Here is a 25,892-nt window from a genome sequence, read left to right on the forward strand (position 1 = left end):
AATATCCCCTTTATCCCAAACCCATGTCATTTTTTTTTTACCAAATCTGTTTAAATTCGTCTTTCAAATATTTCGGCTATACCTCGTGATTTTCGGTGTAATTTCAGAGAGACTTTTATTGACCCATCAAAAATTCCACTATTCCAATCGTAACGACTGTAAACATGTTTACTAAAAATTGTCAAGGCGTATATATCGCTCACCTGAAGTGCAAATCTGCTTCGTAATTGACGTTGTGCTTAAGTGTCCAAGTAGCGCAGTGCCAACAAGAGATATCAATATTAGTTGTAGAACCTGCTTATCAATAGTTGTAAAATAAATAAAGTTCAGTTGTGTTTGCTTTAAAATCTATACTTGTTCCAGGTTTTCACTTAATACTTTTATTCAAAACTACCTTATAATCATTTTAAACTCATTTGTCGGCCTTTTCTCAGATTAAGAGAAAATGGAATTGTACATTTTTCGAGAATAATTGGTTTTTTTTCTTTTTATTTTTATAAGCTAAAGAGAAATGAATGAGGAACGTTAAATGGTGAAAATCTGCTTACATTATCACTGGTCATTATGTTACCTTTTGTATGTAGCATTAGTAAAACAAATGTTCGTACGCCGAGTTGAATCATTGCTGTTTTCTTCCAAACATTGTTAATTTGCTTTAATCAAATGTTGTTTCGTCCTCAGGCGGAAAAGCATACATATTTTCAATGAATGTTAATGTACAATTGAGATTCATATAAATCTGGATATGATTTTTCATACGTTTTTTTTTAAATTCTCTTACCTGTATGACTAAGACAAATCGGGATTTTTGTGTAGGTGTTTTATTCAAAAGTTGATTATTACTCCAAGTACTCTTTTTAGCTTCAAGATTGAAATCTTTGATTCTAAAGGAAGTTCTAATGTTTTTATTTTATTGTGTAACCAGGAAATCGTAACAAATAAACCTTCTAAAGCGTCATTGGCCATATGGTCGTGAATACGAAGCATCAAACATGTGTGGCAGCATCCGGGAGAAAAAGTATAAACAGGGGCTCAATTAAAGAGTTGAAACAAACCCGAATCGTCTGTTAAACTGATCTATCTTTTAACAGTTGGCATCTTCTGAAACAGAGATTTCTTTATAAAGTTGCTGCTAAGAGTTGAGAGGTAATGGTTTTATCTTCTTACTTGCGTTTTAAAAAATAGTTTCATAAAAACCATTCAGAATTGATGAAAGATTTATTACAAGACTTTTGCAATAGATTTTTTTTCAACTGTCAAAATGTCTAGCTACTTTTTCTTAACTGTTTTGCAGATTGACCAAGTATGAAGGTCCAAGTTATATTTGGAGTAATAATGTGTGCAATTGCATGTTTGGGACAAGAATCGGTTCCGAAAGAAATAATGGAGGACGAAAGACGTAGGTTTTGAATTTTTTTATGATAACGTTACAAAGATTGTCTTCAAATTTTATTCACATATTAACTTTTTAAAAAGTTACATTTATTGATCTACTCAAAAGGTTCATTTTAAGTAATCTTTATATGCAACTGATCTAATGTGATCTTCTCACTTGAAAATCCAGTGTACTTGTATATAACGTCTTTCACCAAATCAGTATTTTAAAATGCTAGCAGGTACCAATGAATGTTAAAACATTTGCTTTAAGTCTTCATGGATTATTTTTTAAAAAAAATAAATATGAAGCAAATAGTGTTCTTTAGATTAAATTTGTGCTATTTTGCATCTTATTTCTTAATTTAGATTGAATAAATATAAGTTTAAATAAAGGGGTTCAAAGGATATATCATCCAGTGTCTAGTAACCACGCATCGCATTAGAGAACTAAGAAAATAAAAATCGTATCATAAACAAGAAAGATATTATTCTTACAAATATTTCCATGATTTCTTTTTTTTTTGTCATGAAAGCTTCTTTTATAAGATGATTGAGCTTGAAATGCACTATTGAATACGTTCCGTTTCAGTGTTTGAAGAACGTGCTATGAATCCAGCGGTGGACAAAGTTAAACCAAATATCCGTAAGTTATATATCTTTATAATTTAATTCTGATTGTAACGCCTCGTTTGATTGGCTAAACAAATTCATATATATCGTATAACATAACTTGCCTACATTACAATAAGACGCGCGTGCAAAACGTATAAATCCGCTTGACGTTACGTTTAAATTTTGTACAAATTAACATATTTTAACTAATTAATGGGCCTTGTTATCTAATTTAAATAGTAGAAAATTAAATTACATATAAGGAATAAATTTAATTTCTACCTATGTTATACGAGTATAACATAACTTCGCGGTTTATAAAGCATAAACTGCCCCAAGTTATGTTATATCGTGTAACATAGGTAGAAATTAAATTCATTCAAAAACAGATAAAATATTTTTAATTTTTCTACTAAATAAAGACTTATAATTGATAAGAACTATCCTAATGCAACTCAACTCTAATGAAATCAGTAAAATAAAATATTTCAATAAACATGGATAAATATCTTACACACTTTACGTTTACCTTTACAGTGCCTTTCTATAAAAGAACCTGCTGTCCAAGAAGGAATGGAATGTAAATCAACCTAGCGACTGGGACATTTTCAGGGAGCGTAGAAGGTGTATCGTCACCAACATTTCAAGCTCAAAAATCAACGAAGGCCAAATGTAGCTACATGACGACTCTGCGGGCCAACTTCCAAAACCTCACAAGATGTCTTTATGACTGGCACCACGGCGGATGTGTGTCCTTTCCAATGTGCAAAATGCGCATGCTCAGAATCGATATGTTCTTGGGAAATAATAGAAAGGGATACATGTTCAATGTAGGAGATAGCCAAAGTAATAATGGATGGGGTAAGACAAAATTCCTTTTGTTAATGATTGTTGATATGCAAATACAACTATGATATTTTGATTAAAACTGAACCTTTTTTTGAAAGGTGGAGACTCTGGTCATACAAAACATGATGCGGAAATCTTCGGCTATTATCCTACCATTCATGGATATAAATCTGATTTTTGCAAATCCGAGAAGTCAACCTGGGCAAACACTCTTTTAAAACCCGGTGTCAGAAGAGTGACCATTTTTGCTGCCAACAACTATGCCAGAATCACCAATGACAACGGATTCGAAGTGAAGGGTTGCCACAAGTGTGCTTTTGCTCTCAATGGACAAGACCCGGATGACCGTGCTAACACGCTATACATGGCCTTTAACAGGGTGATCGCGGCTAGCAATAGACGAGGAGTTGGGGTGTGTACCGTTAGAATCCGCTGGGAGTGTCCAGATTGTGAGAGATCTATTTTCCCATTTCCTCTAGGTGACAAAGCAGCTGATGTTGAATAATTTTCATGTGAACAGATAATTATGTTTTCAAAATGTGATCACAATTTTTTATACAAATCTTCATCGACTTTCTTAAAAAGTTTAAAATCGTATCTCGTAAAAATTATGCACAATTATTGTCAATCAAACTAACAAAATGTTGAATAAATCACTTTTTGTCACAACGAACTTTGTCTGTTTACATGGCTAAAAAGTATTACTATTACTTTTATCAAATGGTTACTAAGTATATCAGTTCCTCAACAATAAGAAGTGTATTAAGATGTAGTTGTTTACATCAAAACTATATTGAACATCAACTTGTTCATCGTCATTATAATAATTCCTTAGAATAACAGAACATAACTGTTTTCTCGTTGTTGATATTTTTTTACTCTACACAGGTTGAAGGCTTACAATTCAGTCAATGTAATGGTATTTGTCACTCCCTGACTTTTACCTTTGGAAATTGTTTATTTTACCAAAATTGTGTTTATTTTTGCAGCACAGAGGGTATAACTAGTTTATTACTTACCAGCAGGTCCCAAGCTCGAATAAAGCAGGGACATTTGTTTAAGTGAAAAGTAATAATGTTTTAAAATTTGATTTTAATCCCAAAATTGAACTTTTTCCATCATTGTCAAGTCAAGTGCAAGCTTGAATTTCATATTCTTTCTGGGGATATGAACAATTGGACTTATATTTTTAACTTTGCTAAGGGGTGTGGAGGACCCTTAATGTCAACTGAAAGGTCTTGAAAGCTGACAGAGTGACATTTATATGCCAACAAGTGATCTTCAAGTTATATTTCAGTTGACTGAACAACTGCGTCTGATTTTTTTGTAATCAAGAGAATAACGAAGTTAGACAGAAGTTACATTTCAGCAGACCCGATGGCAGAGCTACATCATGCAGTATCAAAAGTCATTAAAAAGACTTTTTGCAACAGTTTGCTATTCTTTAGGCTATCAAAGAAATACGATAAAATATCAGACAAATAACTTTAATAATCCTCGTATTGTTCGCCTAGTCCTTATGGAAATGATGTTTGTATATGAACGTTGAGCGTATGAACAGTTTCTAAGGCGAGGCAAGCTACTGACAAACAAGTTGATAAAACAGGACTATCAACAGTCTTGTTTGAAGTCATCTTTTCGTATGTTCTATGGTCGATACAACGACCTTGTTAGCAAATACAATCTTCTACTGGGTCGCATGCTGATTGACGTTTTTCATACTAATTGTTAGACCACAATTAATCATCTAATTGTCTACGGAGTTTTCCGTTTTTCCCCGATTACGACAAAGTGCACACGGCGGGTGTGACCGTTCAGCAGAGGATGCCCACTCCTCCATGGCACCTGGTCCTACCTCTATCTTTTTGGAGGTCCGTGTTGCTCTGCTTTGAATTTGTATTTCGCTTTATGGATTATTGAGATGGTTGACAGTTTGTTATTATTTTCATTTTTTCATACTTTCCATGATGCGACCCCAAAAGGAAGTGACACTGTGTGTTTGTTAAGAATTTTCTCAATAAATTTCGATTATAAATATACTAGTTTTACAAAACGAGACAGACATTACATGTTTACTCACTTATTCATTGTAAATGTACGTTCAACTGGCGAGAAAACTATGACTGTCTTATAATCTTTCATTATGAAAGATATTCGGATGACGACATTAATCAAATTTTAATCATTCTTTATCTAATAGCAAACTTTATCACATCTAATTTCAATTTTTGTAGGACTTTTTTATCAAATAACATGCAGATAGTGTAATCATCAATTAACCTATTTGTAGATTTGAACTTTTTTCTTGATTTGTAAAAGTACATAATGCTTTGTTGATAAAATATCTTATCACTCAAAGTTATTCTTATATAATAATAAGTGACTTCAATTATAATAAGAAAAATCAAATTGATATGACAGGTGATTGAATGAGAGAACATACGTCCTAATTGCATCCATTATCGTTAACTTTAATGATCATGAAAAAAAAATTGACAATCTTCGTAACGATTAATATTCGTGTTGTGATGACGAGTGACGTTTTATCAATATAAAATTTTTAGTAAAACATCGGTTTTGTGAATGGAATGTTGGTATACCATTCAGCCATCTAGTCAACATATAATATTAAGAGACGATTATCATAGATATTTCGTTATAGAATATGTTTTTTATCAAAGGTAATGCATCACGGTAGAAAAATAAATACAACTGCGAACATTAACACTATCTGAATAATAAAGCCGTTTGCAATCAATTTTAGTATCATTTACTTTTTCTTAGAATATACGATTTCACACTAGCTTTTAAATAAGGAATAAGGAATCATTTTTTGAGTATTATGAGGTGATAATTTTGGTCGGGGCGTGATCAAATCCAATAAAGCCCGAAGGCCATCGTACGATTAAATCTTTAAATATAAATAAGCAAACCCCGCCGGCGCCTCAATTTGGCGTCATTTGTATTATGGGTTATATAGTACAAAATCGATACGTAGTGTTATCACAGACAAAGACACTGGACAATGTAAATATATGTATTTCATTCATTTAGTTGTAACGCATTATTTTGATTGTTATCTTATAATGCTTTAAAATATGAAAACACACTAAAAACATTATATCAAGCAAGAAAAAATTAATGGTATTTTACATACGTGTTTTAAATCCATATGATTTTGGACCTACAGAACATTATGACGGGGGTTTCCGTCAGAGGCGTTGGTTTAATATGTAACGGTTTTAATACCAGTATATATATATATATATATATATATATATATATATATATATATATATATATATATATATATATATATATATAAAACTTTAAAACACTGTTTCAAAATATTGCGACCGTCTTACCGGTCTTCATCAGTCGGTGTTTATTGTCTATAGCAACACAACGTAGAACATATACTATGACGTCACAATATGAATACAGTCTGGCAAGTGACGTCATACAACAATATTGCGCCAAAAACATATGAAATATAGGTGAGAGTCTATAGAAAGCACATTGATAGCCGTAATTAGTACATAAACAAGTAATATATGAAAAATGTATTGATAACGGGACATAAAATATAGAAAATGTCTATTCAAACTAGTAAAAGTAGTCTAAAGACAATAATGTTCCCTTTTGTTGATACCAAAAGGCATATAAGTATTTAATTTTTTCTTCCACAAATCTTCTCTGAATTTTCTGTAAGTTTCATCTTTGTACAATTTTTCGATACCTATTACAGAATAATCCTCAACTGTATGTTCGTCAGTATAAAAATGCATTGCTACAGGGTCGTTAGTTTCTCTCCTGATCAGTGACAAATTTAAAACATGTCTTTGATATAAAGTCACCCCCGTTTCCCCAACATATACAATTTTGTTACACTTTTTACAAAACACCCCACAAACAACATTACTTGACTTGCAATCGATATGATTTTTAACTTGATACGTTTTGCCCTTAGAATCTTGAAATTGGCCAGAACAAATACTATATTTACACATAACACATTTTTTTGCACCACACGGCTCGCATAAGGGTTGTTTTTTTAAAAAAGAGGTTATTATGTTTCTTATGGACCAATATCTCTTTCACGTTGAAGACCGGTAACACGGTCGAAATATTTTGAAACAGTGTTTTAAAGTGTTTTATTATTCATTGAAAAAGAGACTTTGGGTATATATATATATATATATATATATATATATATATATATATATATATATATATATATATATATATATATATATATATATATATATATGATAGTTTACCGAAGATTGGTTTATGTGAGGATACACTGCATTTTGTAGAAATGTACAAATGTACAAAACTTGCCAGACCTCTGGAAAGGAATTCTTCTGAAAGAGCATGCGAGCACAGGTATCACTCGGTGGAAATTGAAATTGATTGCAAAAAATGTCATAGATGCATAAAGATGGTGACGCTGTGGTGATGCTGTTTCCACAAAATATGACAGAAAAATGATCGGCGATATTCTACTACAACATTATTTATATGAATTTGATCCCTGCAAACTGTGCAAACACCCATTAAGAACAAGTTGTAAAAAAGGTTATCATTTTTCTGCCTACAACTACATCAAAATCACCAGTGACAACGAAGTCGAAGTGATGGGTTGTCACACGTTGTACCTGGCTTTTTTAAAGGTCGATATCGACTAGCAGTAGTCAAGGTAATTTAGTGCATACCACCAGAAACCTTTGAGAGGGTCTGTGAAATAAAATTAATTTCATAACTACCCTTCGATATCAAGCTGGATAAGGTGTTTCAGAGCGATTCACATAAAATCGGGGTATATTAGTAGTTTTTTTTCCAGCATGATTTACTGTATATTCCTAATTTTATGCAAGTACATAATTCTGCGATTTTACCTTTTGCATTAAATCGTGGGAACAGAAAATCGCAAACGACAAAATGTTATCATAGTTTCATTTAGTTTACATCAGTTCTAAAAATTAAAACAAAGAATTTTTAACATTTTTTTAATGCATCAAATTCTCGAAATTCAGTTGTTTTACGTAGCAGAGGTGAGTTTCCAAACCATTAAATTATTTATAGTAAAAAAGCTGTTTTATTACTATTTAAATTTATTTACCTTCAAAGTGACGATACATTCTCATAGAAAAATCGAATGCATTGCTAATGCAACGTCAAAGTTGATTCTTCAAACAGATCGTATGAAGTACAGACAAGTGACTTTCTTCATATCGCTGTGAAATCAATCGAAAGCCCTAATATACCCGCGTTTTACACAAACATTTTTTCCATAAACTGGCTTATAAATTTCTATTCCAAAAAAAAAAAATATTTTAATGTAAAACATTTAAATATAATCAGCAAAAAAAAACATAATATAGGAAATGCAAAAAAATAATTTTCGAGTAAAAATATATTAGATGAGGAATTTTAATATCTTAAATTTCAAGTCAATTTTTGAATGCTTGACTTATCAAATTATGTCATTTGTTTTCATTTGTGATTACTGTTTTCTCGACAATATTGATAAACACAGAGATATTCCTCAGAATTTTTTTAAACATTTTGTGTTGTCATTTAGCAATGAGAATAGGCTGTCTGTATTTGCACATGTACGAGGGGTCAAATGTGAGGGAGATGTGCGGCCATCTTGACATTTGAGAATAAGAACGTAAACATTTCATGAAATGGTTTGTTTCTGCCCGAAACTGGCCAAAAACTGTTGCCAAAAGATATAAAAGCAAGTCCTCCATGTCATTGTGTTTGAAAAGTATGCATACAAGAACTGGACAATGCCTTTTCAATCACTCAAAACAGTTTTCGAACTTATTTTGAAGATTTAAAAATCTAAAAAAAAAAATATGAAGGGGTTCATTGGTGTCCTCTCTACAACCATTTTTTGAGAAAAAAGTTCGAAAACTTTGCTAATTTAAGTTGTAACTTTGCCTTAAAATGTCGTTATAAAATAGCTTTTGATAAAAGGTAATGAACAACGATAACAAAGCAAATATGACCACAAACATTGACACTTTATAACAAACTAGAGTCGTTCGTAAACGATATAATTTAACTGCATTTCTATAGAACAATAGACACAATTTCAAACTAACCTTTAAACGAATTTCATTCATTTAGTGGTAAAGCGTTATGTTGATTGTTTGCATACCTTCTAACAGAGTTTTTTCCTCTTAATTGATTCGTTATGCAAGGGCATTTTCTATGGATGAACTATTTCTGATCCTACCTATCATTTTAGTAAAGTTTGCTTTGCTCCTGTTTTGTATTTTTTCTTTGTACTTTTGATTTTGAACATTGTTCGTTATTACCACATTTCATTATAATGTTGAAAAATATGAAAAGGCATAATTGCGCTAAAGCAGACATGGAATTAAATACAGACAAAAACAAAATTGTGTCTTAAAGAATTAAATACAGACAAAAACAATATTGTGTCATAAAGATATGATGTATATGTGACGGTGTGCAAGTTATTATGCAGCTTACAAAGAAATAGCTTATAAGAATGAACAACATTTCTACTTAATGAAATGTCTAACATTTCTGTTACAAAATTGGATTAATTGCACCGAAAAGTATTTTCAAAGAAGAAACAAATTATTTTATTATTCATTATTTCTCATTTCGCTCTAAAAGAAAAAACAAAACAAACACACGAAAATATATTAAATGAATTATTTTGTGGTTATCTCAAAGATATAGTACCACCGTAAGTCAGGCCATAGGTGAAGTATATACAGTTTTGGTGTCATATCCTAGCCCCAAAAAGAACAAAGTAAAAAAAAGTTGACAAAGATATATTAATCTGTTTATTTCAGAAAAAACTTTCGAAATATCTAGATTCGGAATTGAAGTAGCAGAAAAAAATATGTCACGAACAATCCAGCAAGCTACAATTCAAAAGAAAAGCAGTGACAAAATAAAAGTAAAAAGTATCCTAACACACTGAATTTTTTTCTGATGCAAAACAATCCATTTGAATTATTGATTTAGATGCGTATTTGGATTTAAAATTAGATGTTTACTTACCGTAAGAATCATTTCCTTGGTGATTGTGATAATACCGAGTACTGACAGACCAATAGACGGACCGTGAAGTTTGGTCATCAACAGGTTCAACTTTTAAACAGTTGTAAAAAATAATGTGAGATAAATGAAATAATACACAATTTTGTTTTGACTTATCTATAGCGTCATGACATGATACAAAGTTGAGTTATTTAACTCTTAGATACAGTTATTTTTTCCTTCCTGAGAATGCCAGTGTTGTTTTGAGAGACAGGAAGGCTTTATCAAGAAAATACACTCGATTTAAAAAACACAAGACACAATTGTATGACGCAAGTATACTCTTAAGGTCAAGATCAAGTAAATGACAGGTGTCTACCGGTATATGAAATTCAAGATATAAATTCTTTTAATGATGCTTCATAACAATATCTTTGTTTGATAGAGTGTATCGGGGCCTAAATTTAAACATACGAAAAATAATATTTTAAATTGTCATTTTCTATGAAATATAAAGGAAATAAGTAACAAATCTCGGACCTTTGTCCATTTTTGATGATTGTAATATATCTAGAATGCCTACAGTCCAAAATGACTTTGATGAATTTTGTTTCTCCCTTTTAAAATGATGTCAAATGGAATAAAGGTATCGGGATGACTTTTTCCATGATTTGGTAAAGAGGTCAAGAAACTGTCTTATTTTCTACATTATATACTAAGGTTTCTCCACCCTTAATGTTTTCATGGTTTAATCTGTGTAATATTTGTTTAAATTTGAAGATTAATATGTAAACATTCAAACTGAACTTAAATATTTGTATGTTGCAAATATTTTATTTATGCTGTAGAAGCAAACACCTGTACACTATTAGGGAAATTATAGTGAAAACTGCTTTACAATCGAACATCACATTTTTAAAAACCGATTTCTATTTAATAAAGCAATTTTTTTAAAGAAATCAATCGTAATCCTTTATTTTATGTATTTTAACAGTTTAGGGCCATTTAAACTTGCCAGTATGTTTAAAACTTTGAAATAATGATTCAAACTCACTGAAAATTAGTACATTTGTAATTCATGATAAATACTATCGAAACCTGCAAAGAAATGTTTACCTTGCCATGTAAAAAATTATGAATTGTAGTCTCAGTCAAGCTTGCCTATGTATGGTTTTATCAGTTTTTTCAATAAATCAGCTATTTTAACTCAAACTACCTTCTATACATTGATAAACATTAGTGTCATTTCACTTTACATAGCTTAAAATTTGTTAAACACAAATATAAATCAAGAAATATTGGCAAAACCATGCATCACATAACACTTATAACTGATAACGGTAAAATATTCCGGATTGCTCACAATGACGTCATGCGACAATCGAAAGACCTTAAAAGTACGGGGAAAATATTTATCAAATCAATTATGAAGTCATAATGGTTCTAGCACCAAAAAGACACTCCGAGATCATTTACTAGATCTTGACTTTAAACAGTTTTCAGATAACAGTGATTATTGCTGATGGTGGAAGTTAATCAAAAATGATCATATATCAAAACGACAACGGAAATGTGTTAACAAACAAAACATTTTCAATATATAGTTGTGTTAAAGTATAGTATACCTCTATCATATCATCAATATTGGTATCATTGACATCGATATTAAAGATCTCTTTAGAAAGCCCATGTGCCTGAAAAACCCAAATGGATAGATAGATGGATATATGGTTAAATAGATGATTTAATTTATTTATAGATAGATAGATAGATAGATAGATAGATAGATAGATAGATAGATAGATAGATAGATAGATAGATAGATAGATAGATAGATAGTAATGACCTTTTCGTGCAACGTGGCTGCTTTCTTTGTGATGATAAGCGTAGTCAATATGGCGAATGCGAGCCAAAAAGATAAAATGGAAATGTGTGCTAGATCGGTGCTAGGTACGGACTTGTTTATCATTTCGTAAGTCGTGAAACAAGCAATTCCCAAGTTTATCACAAAAACAGCAGCCAAATAAAATTGTAGACTCTGGTCAACGGTTTCAACCATTTTGCACAACTGCAAGTGCTTCTTCCGAATATTCTTGAAAATATCCAATCTACATGAATTTTGCTCAATCGTCGTCTGTTTCATTACGTCATAGAGATCATCATATAGGAACTCAATGGCGCTCACAAGCGTGCAAAACATGACAACGGGGAAAATGGACACACCTGATGATATAATCTGTACAAAACTTGCCAAAACTCTGACTGAGAGAGATGTGTTGGGGAAAGGGTTGCATGCGAGCACGGGTATCACTGGGGAGAAATTTGTGTTGATTGCAAAAATCGTCAAACTTGCGTTAATAGTAAAATATGTCCAACCTATAGCGAGATTCCTTGCCCCACATTTTCTGATCCTATTACTCTTTGGGTTTAACATCAGACTCTTTGAAATTTGGTCCTCCACAGCATCGATATACTGCTTTACATAGCTTTCAAAATGATTTCTGTTATCGTAAAAGATGAACAAAACAATGCTGACGATTGCGTTTTGCAGGTAGAATAACAGAGTGATTATTCGTAGTGATGTCAGGTTTGGAATAAAATCTATTCCTACCCAGAAAGATGGAAGATACCTCAATACATTCAAACTCAGCAGAGTGCACACAAAGGCACAGTAGAACCGAAGAAAGTTTTCCGTTGAATGTTTTACAATTATAGATGTTTTTTTGGCTGGATCATCTATAGCGGGGTTAACCTCACTTTTCTGTCGTCTATGGCATATTCCAAATATTCCAAGAGACAAACGCAGTGGCTGCATTAAACGTTCAGCGCGCGCCATACTAAATGAAAGAAGCTGGTATTGTGTGCAGATTTATACGTCATCCCTCTCACAAAATATGATACTTGTAACTGATTGACATATGACAGAGTGTAACTAGATTAGGGTGTTTGGTATGCACAATTAGTTATTCTAGAGGTTGCAGTAGAGTGTTTTGGTATAAAATTATGATTTGATTGAAGATAATGACTGAGGAGAGCAGAATCAATAGAACTGAGCGGATGAACAATAAAACACTTAACAGGACCATCGGAGTACTGTATTTTCGGATGGAAATTCAATGTATGTTTCGTTTTAAATGAAATCCGTAAACAAAATGGAAAGGAGGATTCATATTAAAGTGTTGCTGCTACATCAGGGGATATTTTTGATGGATTATATCGTCCATTAAGTACTCTGCTTTTACAAATAGTGTCATCGTTTTGTCAATACCTAAACCGCCCTGCTTCATTTTATATGCTATTGTGCATCCTTAAAATGCTTATTGATCAAAGGTCAAGATCTAATAAATAAAGAAGCCAACCGATTTTTGAAAAACAACATTAATGAGTTCTTTTAATGATGCTTTGTGACAATATTTTGGTTTCATCAAATGTATCGAAGCTTTAAAAGTTTAATATAATAAACTAGATACAAAATTGTGTTTTAAGTGTAAATTAGGTTCCAAGTCTTGTATTTCATGACGAGTGAAATGCAGTATATATCCGATACTCCAGCTTCTCTATAAACGTATTACAACATATAAAATGTTCCCGACTTCTTTTTTAAAACCATATAAAATTGATAAAGATATCTGGATTACTTTTTCCAGCTTTCAATTGCAAATAGAATGTTCAGAAACGGTTTCATATTCAACATATTGCCTTATAATTAGAGGGGATTGTCATGATTTTAGTCAAATTCTGATTTTTCTGTTTTTATTATTTACAATGCTTTAGGAATGCATTTTAGTGATTGAATGAAATATGAGAGTCTATCAATGAGTTATAAGCAAGATACAGGGCATACATTTCTTTGTCATGTAAACAAGGCTCGTGTCCTGGGTTTTTTACATAGGTTTGAACAATATACCAGTAAACATCTTTTCCAAGCTGATTTGTCTCTCTTCTGATTCATTTTAAGCATGAATAAACAGTTCCTAGCGTTTATCACATTCATTTTAGGTTTAAAAGTGGAATTTTCATTTCAACATTCAAAATGTAAACTTTGGTTACATAGCAATGAAATGTAAGTTCTGTAACTCACTTATAAGTCAATGAATAGCTCTCAAATTTTGGTTGCCTATTAATAAAGTATTACAAACATTAAAGTGGAAAAAATGACCTAACTCGTGACCATGCCCCTTCAAAAATCAAAGTACTGAGAGTACTAAAAGACGGGGTCTTGAAAGTTTGAATTTGTAATTATCATGGATTTCCTCCAATATACTTCCAAAATCAATGAGTTTGAATTATTTGTTACAATCTATGTTAATTCGGCTTTTTTGCAATTGTCTAATACTTTGTCTAAATTGTACTCAATCCCGGCCGTCATAATTGTAGAAAATTGACACAACGGTATATTATGTAAAATAAGACCCCAAGGAAAAATTTTAAAAATTACTACTAACCGGGAAAATCAAACAACAATATCAAAGTAGATAATTTTAACCATTAAATTTATTCAATTTTGTGTTCCAAGGGAAAATCCACAAGTCGGACGGTATCCGTAATAAAAGTTTTATGAAAACCCCGAAAACTCTAAAACTGCTGAATTAACAAACAAAGTGAACATTAGTTAACCGATAACAAACACAGGCACCTGACGTTAGAAATATTTTTTTTACAATAAGATTCCAAGAACTTTGACAATAACAAGATATGCCACGGTCGCCATTTTGATTTTTAAGACCAACTTATCTGACACGATTTTCTTCATTTGTGATTCATGCAAAATTAATAGGTAAAATTAAATCCGTTCGCCACTTACTACTTTTTTGTGTAAACTCGTGCATCACCTACACGAATTACGATACAACCGTTCCTTTCATTAAAAATCATACTCCGAAAATCAGAGACATAAATAACAGAGATGGTCAACCCCGCCATTAGCGTGTAAATGTTACGGGACCAACCTTACTTTGAGAACTACAAGTGCAACAGCAATCTTGTATAAGTCATTAAATCTGAACCTGATAGTGAAAATGAACCTGAACCTGTAAATATTTTAAGCATGTTTTATTTATGAAATATTTACAAAAACTTTTTATTTAGTTTTTAAATTACTTTTTTAAAACTTATTGACTTTTCACAAAGTAATGGTAATGCATTACTTTACTCATGTAATGGTAATGTAATGCATTACTTCAAGAAAATTAAGTAATGGTAATGGTAATTTAATGCCATAATTAAAGAACTTGGTTCTTCAATCGAGAAGATTGTTTATATTATATGATATATAAGTTTTCCAAAATGTATAATCTATTATAGATTTTGCTTACAATGCATTGTTTAAAATTTAAATTCAGTTTAATCAACTAAAGAGCCAACGAACGAGAAGGCAAATTCAGACTTGTTTTTTACTTTCTTTGTACAAAATTCCTTTAGAGACGAACACCAGTCATACCGCAAGTAGACTGGAAGCAAATGAAACACCTATTTAATTTGTATAACATCTGTGTATAACCCGTCCCGATTTTAACTTCGGCTTGCGCATGAAGTTTGGTAGTATTAAGGTGAAAGATTGTCAAAATAAAATTCACAACTTTTCAAAAATGGCACATTGCGTTTGGGAACTTTAATTTCGATTCCACCACCAACCTCTTCTATTGATTAATGAGCTCGTACAGCAACTGAAATGTCAACGGCGCTATGCATTCAGTTACGTAACTCAATCCACATTTGAACCCGCGCAAGAATATTTTGATCAAAAAAACTATTTGTTTATTTTCTAAATAGAATTTTGTTTATACACAGAGGACTTAAAAAGATTTAATGTGTGTTTTTATAATACAAATTTACTGAAATGCATGAAAACTTTCTGCACTATTATCTTAAGCGTAGACTCAATTCATGTGTTCTACGCGTGCCTTCCGGTTTGAGACTTCGGCTGACAGTAAACCAATAGACGGGGTCACGTGACCCCGTCTAAAAATTGTATGCTATATAGCTCACTTGTAACTCAACAAATGACACTTAAATTATGGTTGCCTATTCAAAACGCCCGACTAAAGCACATTCTGACTATGTCCCTTTAAATTCATGACGTACTAATGACATGTTGGAAAACAATAGGAAAGCAACATTGAAGCCTCTATTTTCTATCACGCTTCACGGTGGTATCTGTAAAGGAAATTTGGAGTGTATGTCAAGTTTCCCTTATTAGAAAATGAATTTAAACAAGTATTTCATTTAAAGGAATGATCGGAAATAATGATATATAGATAAATAGAAGCAATCAACATGAACAGTTTGATGTAAAATGATTAAAAAAATACTGTATTTTTTACAAAATATAGAATATTTTGAATCTGTACACCATAATGTCATCTTATAAACCGTCAACAAATTTAATTTTGAAACAAATTTGGGGAAAGCCGTTCGTAGACTCCTTGTCAAGTTTTATATTTTTAACGTAATTATTAAATGTTAATACATCTTCTTCTTCAGAATACTAGGTAGGGCTCCTCAAAGAGCATTAAATTAACACGTATACAAAGAAAGAGTTGTATTAAAATAATTTAATGCGACTGAAAAACATTGAATGCCATCATAACTTGCTATTGAGGTCGCATTTTAACGTAACCTCGTTTATAAATTTCGATGTGCATGCTTGAATTAACAGGTCGAACTGTATTTAATGTATGTTCGCATCTCTTAAGATAAATGAATTGAAATAAAACTGAGTAAAATGTTATAGCTTAAAGTTTTTATAAGAACTACTTATGCAAGCGGAATGTGTGTGTACGTGGAAGCATTTGCCGGATGCCTCATATGGACACAACAGTGATCGGCCGAAGCCGATCACAAAAATTATTTCCAATTAATTAATGTGATGTCTTAATCAATCTAAAACTAAAAACAACGCTTTGAAATCATTTTTAGATTTTATTTACTTAAAAGAAAACGTTTTCAAGTTAAAAAAAAATTTAAAATGTGCAAATGCTTTATGAAACGCTTAAAAACGCATGCATATAATGATATTTATAGCAAGATGAACAATCTGTGTTTATTTCAAGGAGTATAATACACAAATAAACGCACATGATTTTAACAAGTATTACAATGAATTACTGAACTTTTCCAAAATATAAATATTTTCAAAAATGACAAAGTCACAACAGAACATTGTTTAGTACTATATACATGCTTAATTACTTATATCGTGTAAGACTAATGTAAAAAAAAAAATTAATATGCTTGATGTTACGTTTGAAGTTTGTAAAATTCAATGTTATTTTAATTGTTAAATGACTGGTTTTTATACAATTAATGGCAAACATCTAAATGATAGGAATTTTATTTCCATACTGTGCGGAACTCTTTAGTAAAGCTTGGTTTGAACAATCTGTATACAAATGTATATAAACAGAGTTTGACTATGAGAACAATATAATTATTATAATTTTGTTGGCTAACTTCATGCTGTTACTATTCTTGATTACGTCATTTATATGTGTCGAATGATTCCTTTTTATCTTGGTGGTGAAATGATGATGCTACAAAAAAACAGTTAAAGATATATACTGACGTAAATTCAGCTTAAAATATTTGATTTTTACTTATTTTAATGACTACACCTTTGAAGTAAGAGAATGAAGATAATTACTATATAGCTAGTAATAAAATCTAAAAAAAGAAAAAAAAAAAAAAAAAGGTCCGTGTGCCTTAAACCAAGGTATGATAAAATACGTACCTATATTTTAAACTGAATCAGCAAAAAGAGGTATGTCATGAAAACTCCAGCGAGCTAAAATCAGAGAAGTATTTTTTTTTTCGTGTTTAACCATACTACGTGGCTAGATTAAGTCATACTGAACAAGAAATTCAATTAAACATACTCAACAAAATATTTTCTATTGTCCGCGCACGTCTTCATATTTCTAGCAAATATTTCACAGCTCTAATTCATACTCAATTACAGCATACAATCAATTACATTGATGTCAAGCAACTACGGCATATTGGATTTTAGCTGTTAAAGGAGACTTTCTGTTTGTTTTACAGATGAAAGCAATAAATTTATGTATTTGTAGGAAAGTGGTTTTACAACATGATCAATTAGAGCACCATTCGTCTATATAGAAAGAGCGCATAGAATGTATGCCATTTTAATGCTTTATTATGATATAAACTAAATATGAAACAATTGTGTCTGCTCTTTGCTCATATACATAGGGAAAAAACTAAATTAAAATGAATTTTACCTTCTTGGTACATGAATGTCTGTTGAATTTTTTTTTCAAATGCTTTTTTTTAAATCTTGTAAATATCCAGCATGCCTTTTTGTATTCACTTTAAAATATTATGCGACTTACCGTTAGAATCATTTCCTTGGTGATGGTTATAATACCGAGTACTGACAGACCAATGGACGGACCGTGAAGTTTGGCCACCAACAGGTTAATCTGAATATATAATCCATACACCATTCTCTAATTAAAGTATAAATCTTCGCAATATTGTGTACCCACCTATATTAATATTGTATACCCACCTTTATTTGCTTGCGAATCAAATGTTACTGCATGTTCTGAATACATTACATTTTAACCACCCACCAGTTTATCTCAACTAAATTTCGAAATGAAAGTGTATATATTTTGTAGATATACATGTACTTCCTATATTCTTTATTTTATACCATACTCTTTATATAAAGGATATTTGGATATGTCTGCCAGCAAAATTAATGACAGGAAGCAATGCATTTATTGATGTAGGTATACGTAACAAATCTTTAACATATTCACTAAACATTCCTTGTATCTTATCTAATCTTCGCAATTCATACAATATTGCAATATATTTTAGACATTTAAGTCTATTTAAACAGATTTATATTTTGGTACTCACGTGCGCAAGATCCTGCATTGTAGCTCCGTCCAAATTGACATCCATTATCAACGGAGAGAGACCATGGGCCTAGAACAGTGAATATTTTAAATCAAATTCTTTATTTTAAATGACATGTATCGCTTTTGCAAATTCCTACTTAAGGTCAGACGCGACCTATCTTCCATTTTTTTTCTATCTTTACAATGTGCAATTTAGTAATTCTATAATTATATTTTCATGTTATATGATACTTTTTTATTTAAGCATGACTTTATTAATAAGCATTTAAATGCATTTTTCATGCTGTTTTACGGAAAATTCTAAATATTCTAGCTCCGAAAATAGCCTGGTAATATACCCTGAATTTTTGGGAATAAACATTTTTATATGCTAATAAATAAGAAAAAATATATCAAGGAAAATTCTATAAAAATGAGAAACGTCTCATGTGTCCTTAAGATTAATTAAGATTCGGTGACCACGTAAAGTCAAGGATTTTCGTTACACTTTACAGTTTATATATATATATATATATATATATATATATATATATATATATATATATATATATATATATATATATATATATATATATATATATATATATTTATTATACTTTCATGTTAAATACTGAAATCTGATTGGTTTAGACGCAGTTAGTAATCTGTTCTATTACCCTTAGCGTTAGCAACACACTTGGCAACGGGTAACACTATATAAATAGTGCCTGTTTGGGAGGGTAACAGTTGAAATTGACACCCCGAGAAAACCATTGTCAACCGACGCGAAGCGGTGGTTGACAATGGTTTTCGAGGGGTGTCAATTTCAACTGTGATCCTCCCAAACAGACACTATTTATTTTGTTATACTGAATGTCTTTTTTAAAATTTTTAAGAAAATCTTACTGCTTTTATATAGGAATAACGTGAATTCTACAGCGAACCGTACGCGCATAATTTTCGCGCATGTAACATTTTTTAATGTTACCCGTTGCCAAGTGCGTTGCTAACGCTGAGGGTAATAGTAAATATTATTAACTGCGTCTTAACCAATCAGATTTCAGTATTTAACATGAAAGTATAACAAAACGAATTGTTACATGCGCGTAAATTATGCACGTACGGTTCGCCGTAGAATTCACTTAATTTCTATATAAAAGAAGTAAAATTTTCCTTACAATGGTTGTCTCGGGGTGTCAATTTCAACAGTTACCCTCATAAACGGGCACTATTTATATTATATATATATCTTTGATTCTTACAAAAAAAAAATACTTATTAAAACACACTTCAGAAAAGTGCAATTAAAAATATGCTGGACAAATTATATTCCTGCTAAGCTAATGAAAACTTTTATTGCGATAAAAAAATCTTTATATTTATGTGCCGTTTTATTTGGAAGTAAATTAAACAAAACCAAATCTGCTGCAGACATAAATATGAAATGGTATGGAAAACCGTTTGTTCATCGTGCAATTCAAGCAGAGGGTCGTTTATCTAATTTTTCGAGGATCTTTTGAATTCATTGACTCTCAAACTTTGACAGTTTGTCTCTGCAAACACACGTCTTTTGTCATTGGGCCAAATAATATGTAATTGAAGTATAGTGACAAAAACCTGCCTGAATTGATTATAACATTCTTAATATCCTAACAAAATCCCTCAATAAGTAAGTACTTTTCGTGTGTTTCTTCTGTTTATTAAATTCGCGAGTGCTTGGCCATGCGTTAAAATTTATAATGTTCTTGAATTTTTTTAAAAATATATATATTATGGACTACTTATACACAAAAATAAATGAGGTCAGTTAATTTGTTTTGACTGTCCTTTTTAACGAATGGTATCACCTTAAGCAGTGACCAAATTTTAACTTCTAGAGATATAATTGAGAAAAGATAACTGTACCTTCTCGTGTACATTAGCGGAATTTACAGATGTTATAAAAGGGACCAGAAAACACGCTCCCAGCCAGAAGGAGGAGATAGCGATCTCTGGTACGTTGGGGGCGTTTGAAATTTCGTGTATCATTTCGTAAATTATAAAACACGCATTTCCGATGTTTAACAGGTAAACGTTGGCAATGTAATAACTCAAACTTTGGTCCACAGTTTCCACCATCTTACATAATTTCAAGTGTTTGTATCGAACACACTTCAACGTCTCGAACCTGTTCGGACAATCTTCTAACGCCGTGTTGTCGATGACGTCATAAAGTTCCTGAAACTGAGTCGCTATGCCACTGGTCAGAGAATAATGAAGAACAGCCGGAAAAATCCACACTCCCGTTGAAACGGACATAAATAGACACATAAGTATTTTAACAGCCAATGAATGACAAGAGAGAGGGTTGCACATGACATACGCAAGCTTCGGAGAAAAGTCGGAAAAAAATAGAAAAATGATAAAACCTGTGTTGAATAGAACTACCATCCAACCAGCTATAGTAGCCCGTATTATATGTCTCTTAACATGTTCGGTTCTTGGGTTCGTCTTTAATCGTTTCGAAATACTATCTGTGGTTACGTTAATGTACTGCTTTTCATGTCTCTCAAAATGGTTCTTTTGTTCGAAGAATACGAACAAAACTAATGAATTCACGGCGTTTTGTATGGTCCAGATTACATTGACGATTCTATGAGCAGTAAGATCTGGGATGAAATCTACTCCGACCCAGAAGCTAGGTAGGTATCTAATGACACTCAGGCTCATCAAGCAGCAGATGAAGATACAGTAAAATCTGATTGCTTTGGGCAGGATCCGCGGGGGGTTCGTATTTTGGTCCCCGGTGTCTTTTGCTGGCTCTACTTGACTGTGCTTCGGTGTGTGGTACAATCCAAAAATGGCTAGAGATAAATACAGCGGCCGCATGTACACGCTCCTGGATGTATTCATATTTAGAGTTGCTTGAGAAGTTGTTAACGGTATTCAAAGTTTAACGAGAAATGTAGATGTGGCATCAAAGACAAATTCTAGGAACGCGTAATGGCTGGTCATTTGTGTCTTCTAAAGAACCAGGAGAAAATGTGCTTAAATGGGTCCCAGGTGAAAGAGACAAAGCGTTACCAATTAAGCTCATGAAATGATTAACGATTTATTAAAGATGTCCAATTGTTTGTTCTAACTATCATAACAGTTTAAAGTAGATTCCTAGTATTTACCAAGCCATCCACATCTTTATTGCATTTGTCATATATTCTATTGATTGTTGTGCATGAATATCCATCAAAGGATTGGAGAACAAGAACGGACAACTTCAATTTATTGACCAAGTTGTGCAAATTCACTAATTTCATATTTCAAACAACATTGTGAAACTCTTTCAAACGTAATACAATCCAACGTGATTTAAACTTTTGCATCGGTCAATTTAACTCTGGATCGGTGAGTATAGCGTTGATAATGTCCTGGAATAGATGGGTCAATTATTACGTGTATCTACCGACAAAGAAAATAACGTTCTACCAACCAAATGCAGAGTCACTTGGTTTTTCTGAATAGTTGCAAAAGGCTAAAGTTCAATGCAGGTAGTACATGTGATCTAGGCCAATGATGCAATATCGCGTTCTTACATGGTTTCAAGATCGGAAATGCCCTCACAGGGTCTGAGTTAAAAATAGATAAAAATAAGAGCACATGCGTATATATCTTATATATTGCATCAAACTCTAGGTCTGTCATCATTTTATGCAATGTTGGGAGAAGATTTTTCCAACAAATTAACGTCAAGATCTAGTACATGGAAGACGTCCTCATACATACCGTAGATTCATTGTTTTACGCGAGTACTTAATTCCGCGCTTCAAATGAATTGCATCAAATTGTGAGTATTTAAAATCGCCAAGTAGTTTTTAGTTTCAATTAGTTTACATCTATCGGAAAGACAAAAGTGAGATTTTAAATACGTGATATATGCTTCTCGCGATTTTACGCGGATATTAATTCCTCACAATTAATTAGGTATCACCAGTAATTCTTTAAGTGATGCTTCATTGCATTAGTTTTGTTTGATAAGGTGTATCGGATCTTGATATTTTGGAAAACACAATATAATAAGCATGTTTGAACTGTCATTTTCAAGGAATATGAAAAAGAAAAAAGTAACAATCCTGGAGTTTTGCCCATTTTTGAATGAAATATATCTTAATAACTGCTCACATATCTCAAGAAATGGTATCAAACAAGCTCCAAACCTTAACTTTAAAATGATATAAATGGGATAAAGTTAAATATAGGCATCAAGATAACTTTGATGAAACTATAAGATTTAATATTGAATTCAACTAATTACAACGAAATTGTTAACAGTCTGAGAGAGAGAGAGAGAGAGAGAGAGAGAGAGAGAGAGAGAGAGAGAGAGAGAGAGAGTGTGTGTGTGTGTGTGTGTGTGTTTTAAAAAGAACTGTTACCTTTTCGTGCACTTTCGCAGATTTTATGGAGATAATAAATGGTATGATAAAAGAACTCGCCAGCCAGAATAATGACACAACCATCTGTGTTATGTTTGGATCACCGCTCACTTTACTAATCAGGTCATAGATTAAAAAGCACGCAGTTCCAATACTTAACAGATAAACGTTTGCCACATAGTAGCTCAAACTTTGGTCCACAGTTTCCACCATCTTACATAATTGCAAGTGTTTGTATCGAACACACTTCAACGTCTCGAACCTGTTCGGACAGTCTTCTAACGCTGTGTTTTCAATGACTTCGTGAAGTTCCTGAAATCGTATCTCGATAGCAGTGGTTAACGAATAATGGAGAACCACTGGGAAAACCCACACACCCGATACAAGCAAAAAGAGAACGGATATGAATATCTTCACAGGAATAGATTTGTGAGACAGAGGGTTACATAGGGTCACTGTCACATCGGGCGTCAGGTTCGAGAAAAGCAGACAACCAACTGTCACGGCATTGAAGATGACCATAATCCACCCGACCACCAGAGCTCGGACCATGCTTCTTTTGGCTTTCTGACATGCTGGGTTGGTTTTTAGATACTTTGAAATGTCGTCACTTATCACCGTGATGTACTGTTGGACATAACGCTCAAAATGATTCTTGTTCTCGAAGAAAACGAAGAGAACAATACAGTTGACGGCGTTTTCTATGAACCAGACAAGAACCACGATTCTTAGTGCGGTGGGGTGCGGGACAAAATCGATCCCCACCCAGAAGCTTGGGATGTAACGGAGAACGTTCAGACTTAAAACACAGCAAACAAAGAGGCAGTAAACTTTCTTCACTTTTGACAGTAAGTGTGGAGGTTTGCTATTTGCTTTGGCATCAAAAGCTTTAGCGGGTTCAACAAGGCTTGAATTCGATCCATGCGATAATCCAAACAACGCAAGTGACGTATGCAGCGGCCGCATGTGAGTTCTCATGGATGCCATGTTAATTCTTCGACTTTCAATTGTTCGCAAAAAACCCAACTTTTTGAGAGGTGTAAAACCCAAACACCTAAATGACAAATCGAAGTAAATCCTTCAGGAAATTGTTTTCTTCCCTCACAAAGTTTCGGTGGTAATATTAATAATAGTTTTTTTTTTTCTGCAACATGCAGATATTAACCCTTTGTGATGCTCCGCTGATCTATCCGAGTAATTCCCAGTCCGTTTTTTAGCAAATACAATAATGTTATGTCAATCGTGGATATTTACAAAGCAAATGAGATGTAAAGATCTGTTTCCATCCCGTTAATTGATTTACGGTAATGGTGGTAGAAACCAATGTCCTTTTATAATAAAACACTGCGGTTCGGCTACAGTGCCAACTTTATAAAGGCAAACAAACCAGTAATATTTACTGGTTCACTTTCCAAAGACATCAAATCGCCAGATTAATAGATACATCTAATGTCGTTAAAATCCTGCCGGTCTTCTCCTGCGTTTTTGATCCCTGTTACGTAATTACTGCCCTGACGTTTTGGAAACCTTACATATTGGGAAAAAACTCGTCCCTGCTTGACAGACCAAATAAGCTTGACGTGATAAAAGATCGGAACGGTGCCGAATGATGTTCCATGGCGTTCTGGGGCTATCACAATTATCAATCCACATTAACCAAATTAATTATTTCATCGCTACTTTGAGGCACTCATACTGTTATCTATCCGTTCTTGCTTTATTTGTCTGTCACAAAAACTTAATGGCAGCTCTTAATTAGAACTTGGACACACTTCTCGTAATGACTTCTTTCACAATTCCCAGAGCAGATTGTCGTGTATCTTGCATTATATTAACATTAAACTCATTTAAAGAGGGGGTAACTTTACTTCATGCACTGTAAAATATTCCGATCTATATAGGATTTAAAGTTCAATATTCTCTTGCAGTGTCTTAATTACGAATATAAACTAATGAGCTTGGCGCGTACACTACGCGTTTCAATAAGAAAACTGTACACATCCAATGTATAAACTTAAGCACCATTCACTGTCAGATGTGTTGTATCTTTTCCAGACCTGAAATAGAAAATATAAAGTTACAGCTCACCACGCAGTGTCATTTTATTCTGCTAAGACGGGTCAACAAGTATTTTATTTAAAATAAATAGCGAATTAACTGTACATAGTGTGTAACTTCAGAAATTAATTAGACTTCTACATCGCCGCACCACACCTTAGAAAAAGCTGCAGTTGTTTTGTGTTTTGAGATGGACTACCGTAAGTTTATTTGTGTTTTGAGATGGACTACCGCAAGTTTATTTGTGTTTTGAGATGGATTACCGTAAGTTGTTTTGTGTTTTGAGATGGACTAAGTTGTTGAATACGTTTATTCTAGGGGCGAGAGTGGTAAACAAGATTTCCCCGTGGCTCTCCTGAGCCAATACTCGAGGTCAACTCAAGATTAATTGGTCCATTTTTCTCAAGTGACTTAATTGGTCATCCTATCATTTGAATACCAGGGGGAGGGAGGAGGGCTGAAAAACGTCTGGGAGGGGGTTCCCAGGCTTGCATCGGGTGTGACCGATCCAGATACTATTGCACGTATCGGTTTGTCACTCCACCTGTCAGTTCATTAAGGGCTGCATTATCTATACTTGGTAAGATATAAGCTAGTCATTGACATTTTGACTCTTTGAAAAAAATAAGGATTCTGCATGACTTGTTATAGTTACCAAAAATATTTTTAGGGGGTGAGGTGGGTGGAT

General features: G+C 32.6%; 3 protein-coding genes across 4 annotated transcripts; 1 reads left to right on the forward strand and 2 right to left on the reverse strand.

Moving 5' to 3' along the window:
* Positions 1-988: 988 nt before the first annotated feature.
* On the forward strand, positions 989-3,390 carry LOC136276209 (uncharacterized). The gene is made up of 5 exons (XM_066087549.1): positions 989-1,146; positions 1,295-1,399; positions 1,967-2,020; positions 2,527-2,850; positions 2,937-3,390. The coding sequence occupies exons 4-5, from the start codon at positions 2,670-2,672 to the stop codon at positions 3,341-3,343; spliced, it is 588 nt and encodes a 195-aa protein (XP_065943621.1). The 5' UTR covers positions 989-1,146; positions 1,295-1,399; positions 1,967-2,020; positions 2,527-2,669; the 3' UTR covers positions 3,344-3,390.
* A 6,308-nt stretch (positions 3,391-9,698) lies between these two features.
* Positions 9,699-12,716, reverse strand: LOC105338156 (gustatory receptor for sugar taste 64a-like). The gene is made up of 4 exons (XM_011443147.4): positions 11,717-12,716; positions 11,496-11,564; positions 9,892-9,981; positions 9,699-9,752 (listed from the first exon to the last, which is right to left on the reverse strand). The coding sequence occupies exons 1-4, from the start codon at positions 12,704-12,706 to the stop codon at positions 9,699-9,701; spliced, it is 1,203 nt and encodes a 400-aa protein (XP_011441449.4). The 5' UTR covers positions 12,707-12,716.
* A 4,130-nt stretch (positions 12,717-16,846) lies between these two features.
* On the reverse strand, positions 16,847-25,847 carry LOC105338147 (uncharacterized). Of its 2 annotated transcripts, none has more exons than XM_011443138.4 (5): positions 23,147-25,847; positions 18,760-18,828; positions 18,222-18,311; positions 17,600-17,653; positions 16,847-17,402 (listed from the first exon to the last, which is right to left on the reverse strand). In XM_011443138.4, the coding sequence occupies exons 1-4, from the start codon at positions 24,131-24,133 to the stop codon at positions 17,600-17,602; spliced, it is 1,200 nt and encodes a 399-aa protein (XP_011441440.3). In that variant the 5' UTR covers positions 24,134-25,847; the 3' UTR covers positions 16,847-17,402. The 2 variants fall into 2 exon arrangements, with proteins under 2 accessions (XP_011441440.3, XP_065943279.1); XM_066087207.1 differs by lacking the exon at positions 23,147-25,847 and adding an exon at positions 20,646-23,101.
* Positions 25,848-25,892: the final 45 nt, after the last annotated feature.

This window comes from Magallana gigas, chromosome 6 (genome assembly GCF_963853765.1).
Source record: "Magallana gigas chromosome 6, xbMagGiga1.1, whole genome shotgun sequence".
In the NCBI taxonomy this organism is placed as follows: domain Eukaryota; kingdom Metazoa; phylum Mollusca; class Bivalvia; order Ostreida; family Ostreidae; genus Magallana; species Magallana gigas.

What these genes read in the sequence shown, in the direction of transcription:
- LOC105338156 (XM_011443147.4), bottom strand. Translation starts at nt 12,706, where the DNA reads ATGGCGCGCGCTGAACGTTTAATGCAGCCACTGCGTTTGTCTCTTGGA. An exon ending in CAGCCACGTTGCACGAAAAG is followed by an intron (nt 11,565 to 11,716) that starts GTCATTACTATC and finishes TGGGTTTTTCAG; the next exon opens with GCACATGGGCTTTCTAAAGA. An exon ending in CCAAGGAAATGATTCTTACG is followed by an intron (nt 9,753 to 9,891) that starts GTAAGTAAACAT and finishes TTTGAATTGTAG; the next exon opens with CTTGCTGGATTGTTCGTGAC.
- LOC136276209 (XM_066087549.1), top strand. Translation starts at nt 2,670, where the DNA reads ATGACGACTCTGCGGGCCAACTTCCAAAACCTCACAAGATGTCTTTAT. An exon ending in CCAAAGTAATAATGGATGGG is followed by an intron (nt 2,851 to 2,936) that starts GTAAGACAAAAT and finishes TTTTTTTGAAAG; the next exon opens with GTGGAGACTCTGGTCATACA.
- LOC105338147 (XM_011443138.4), bottom strand. Translation starts at nt 24,133, where the DNA reads ATGGCATCCATGAGAACTCACATGCGGCCGCTGCATACGTCACTTGCG. An exon ending in CTGCGAAAGTGCACGAAAAG is followed by an intron (nt 18,829 to 23,146) that starts GTAACAGTTCTT and finishes TCACTGTTCTAG; the next exon opens with GCCCATGGTCTCTCTCCGTT. An exon ending in CCAAGGAAATGATTCTAACG is followed by an intron (nt 17,654 to 18,221) that starts GTAAGTCGCATA and finishes CTCTGATTTTAG; the next exon opens with CTCGCTGGAGTTTTCATGAC.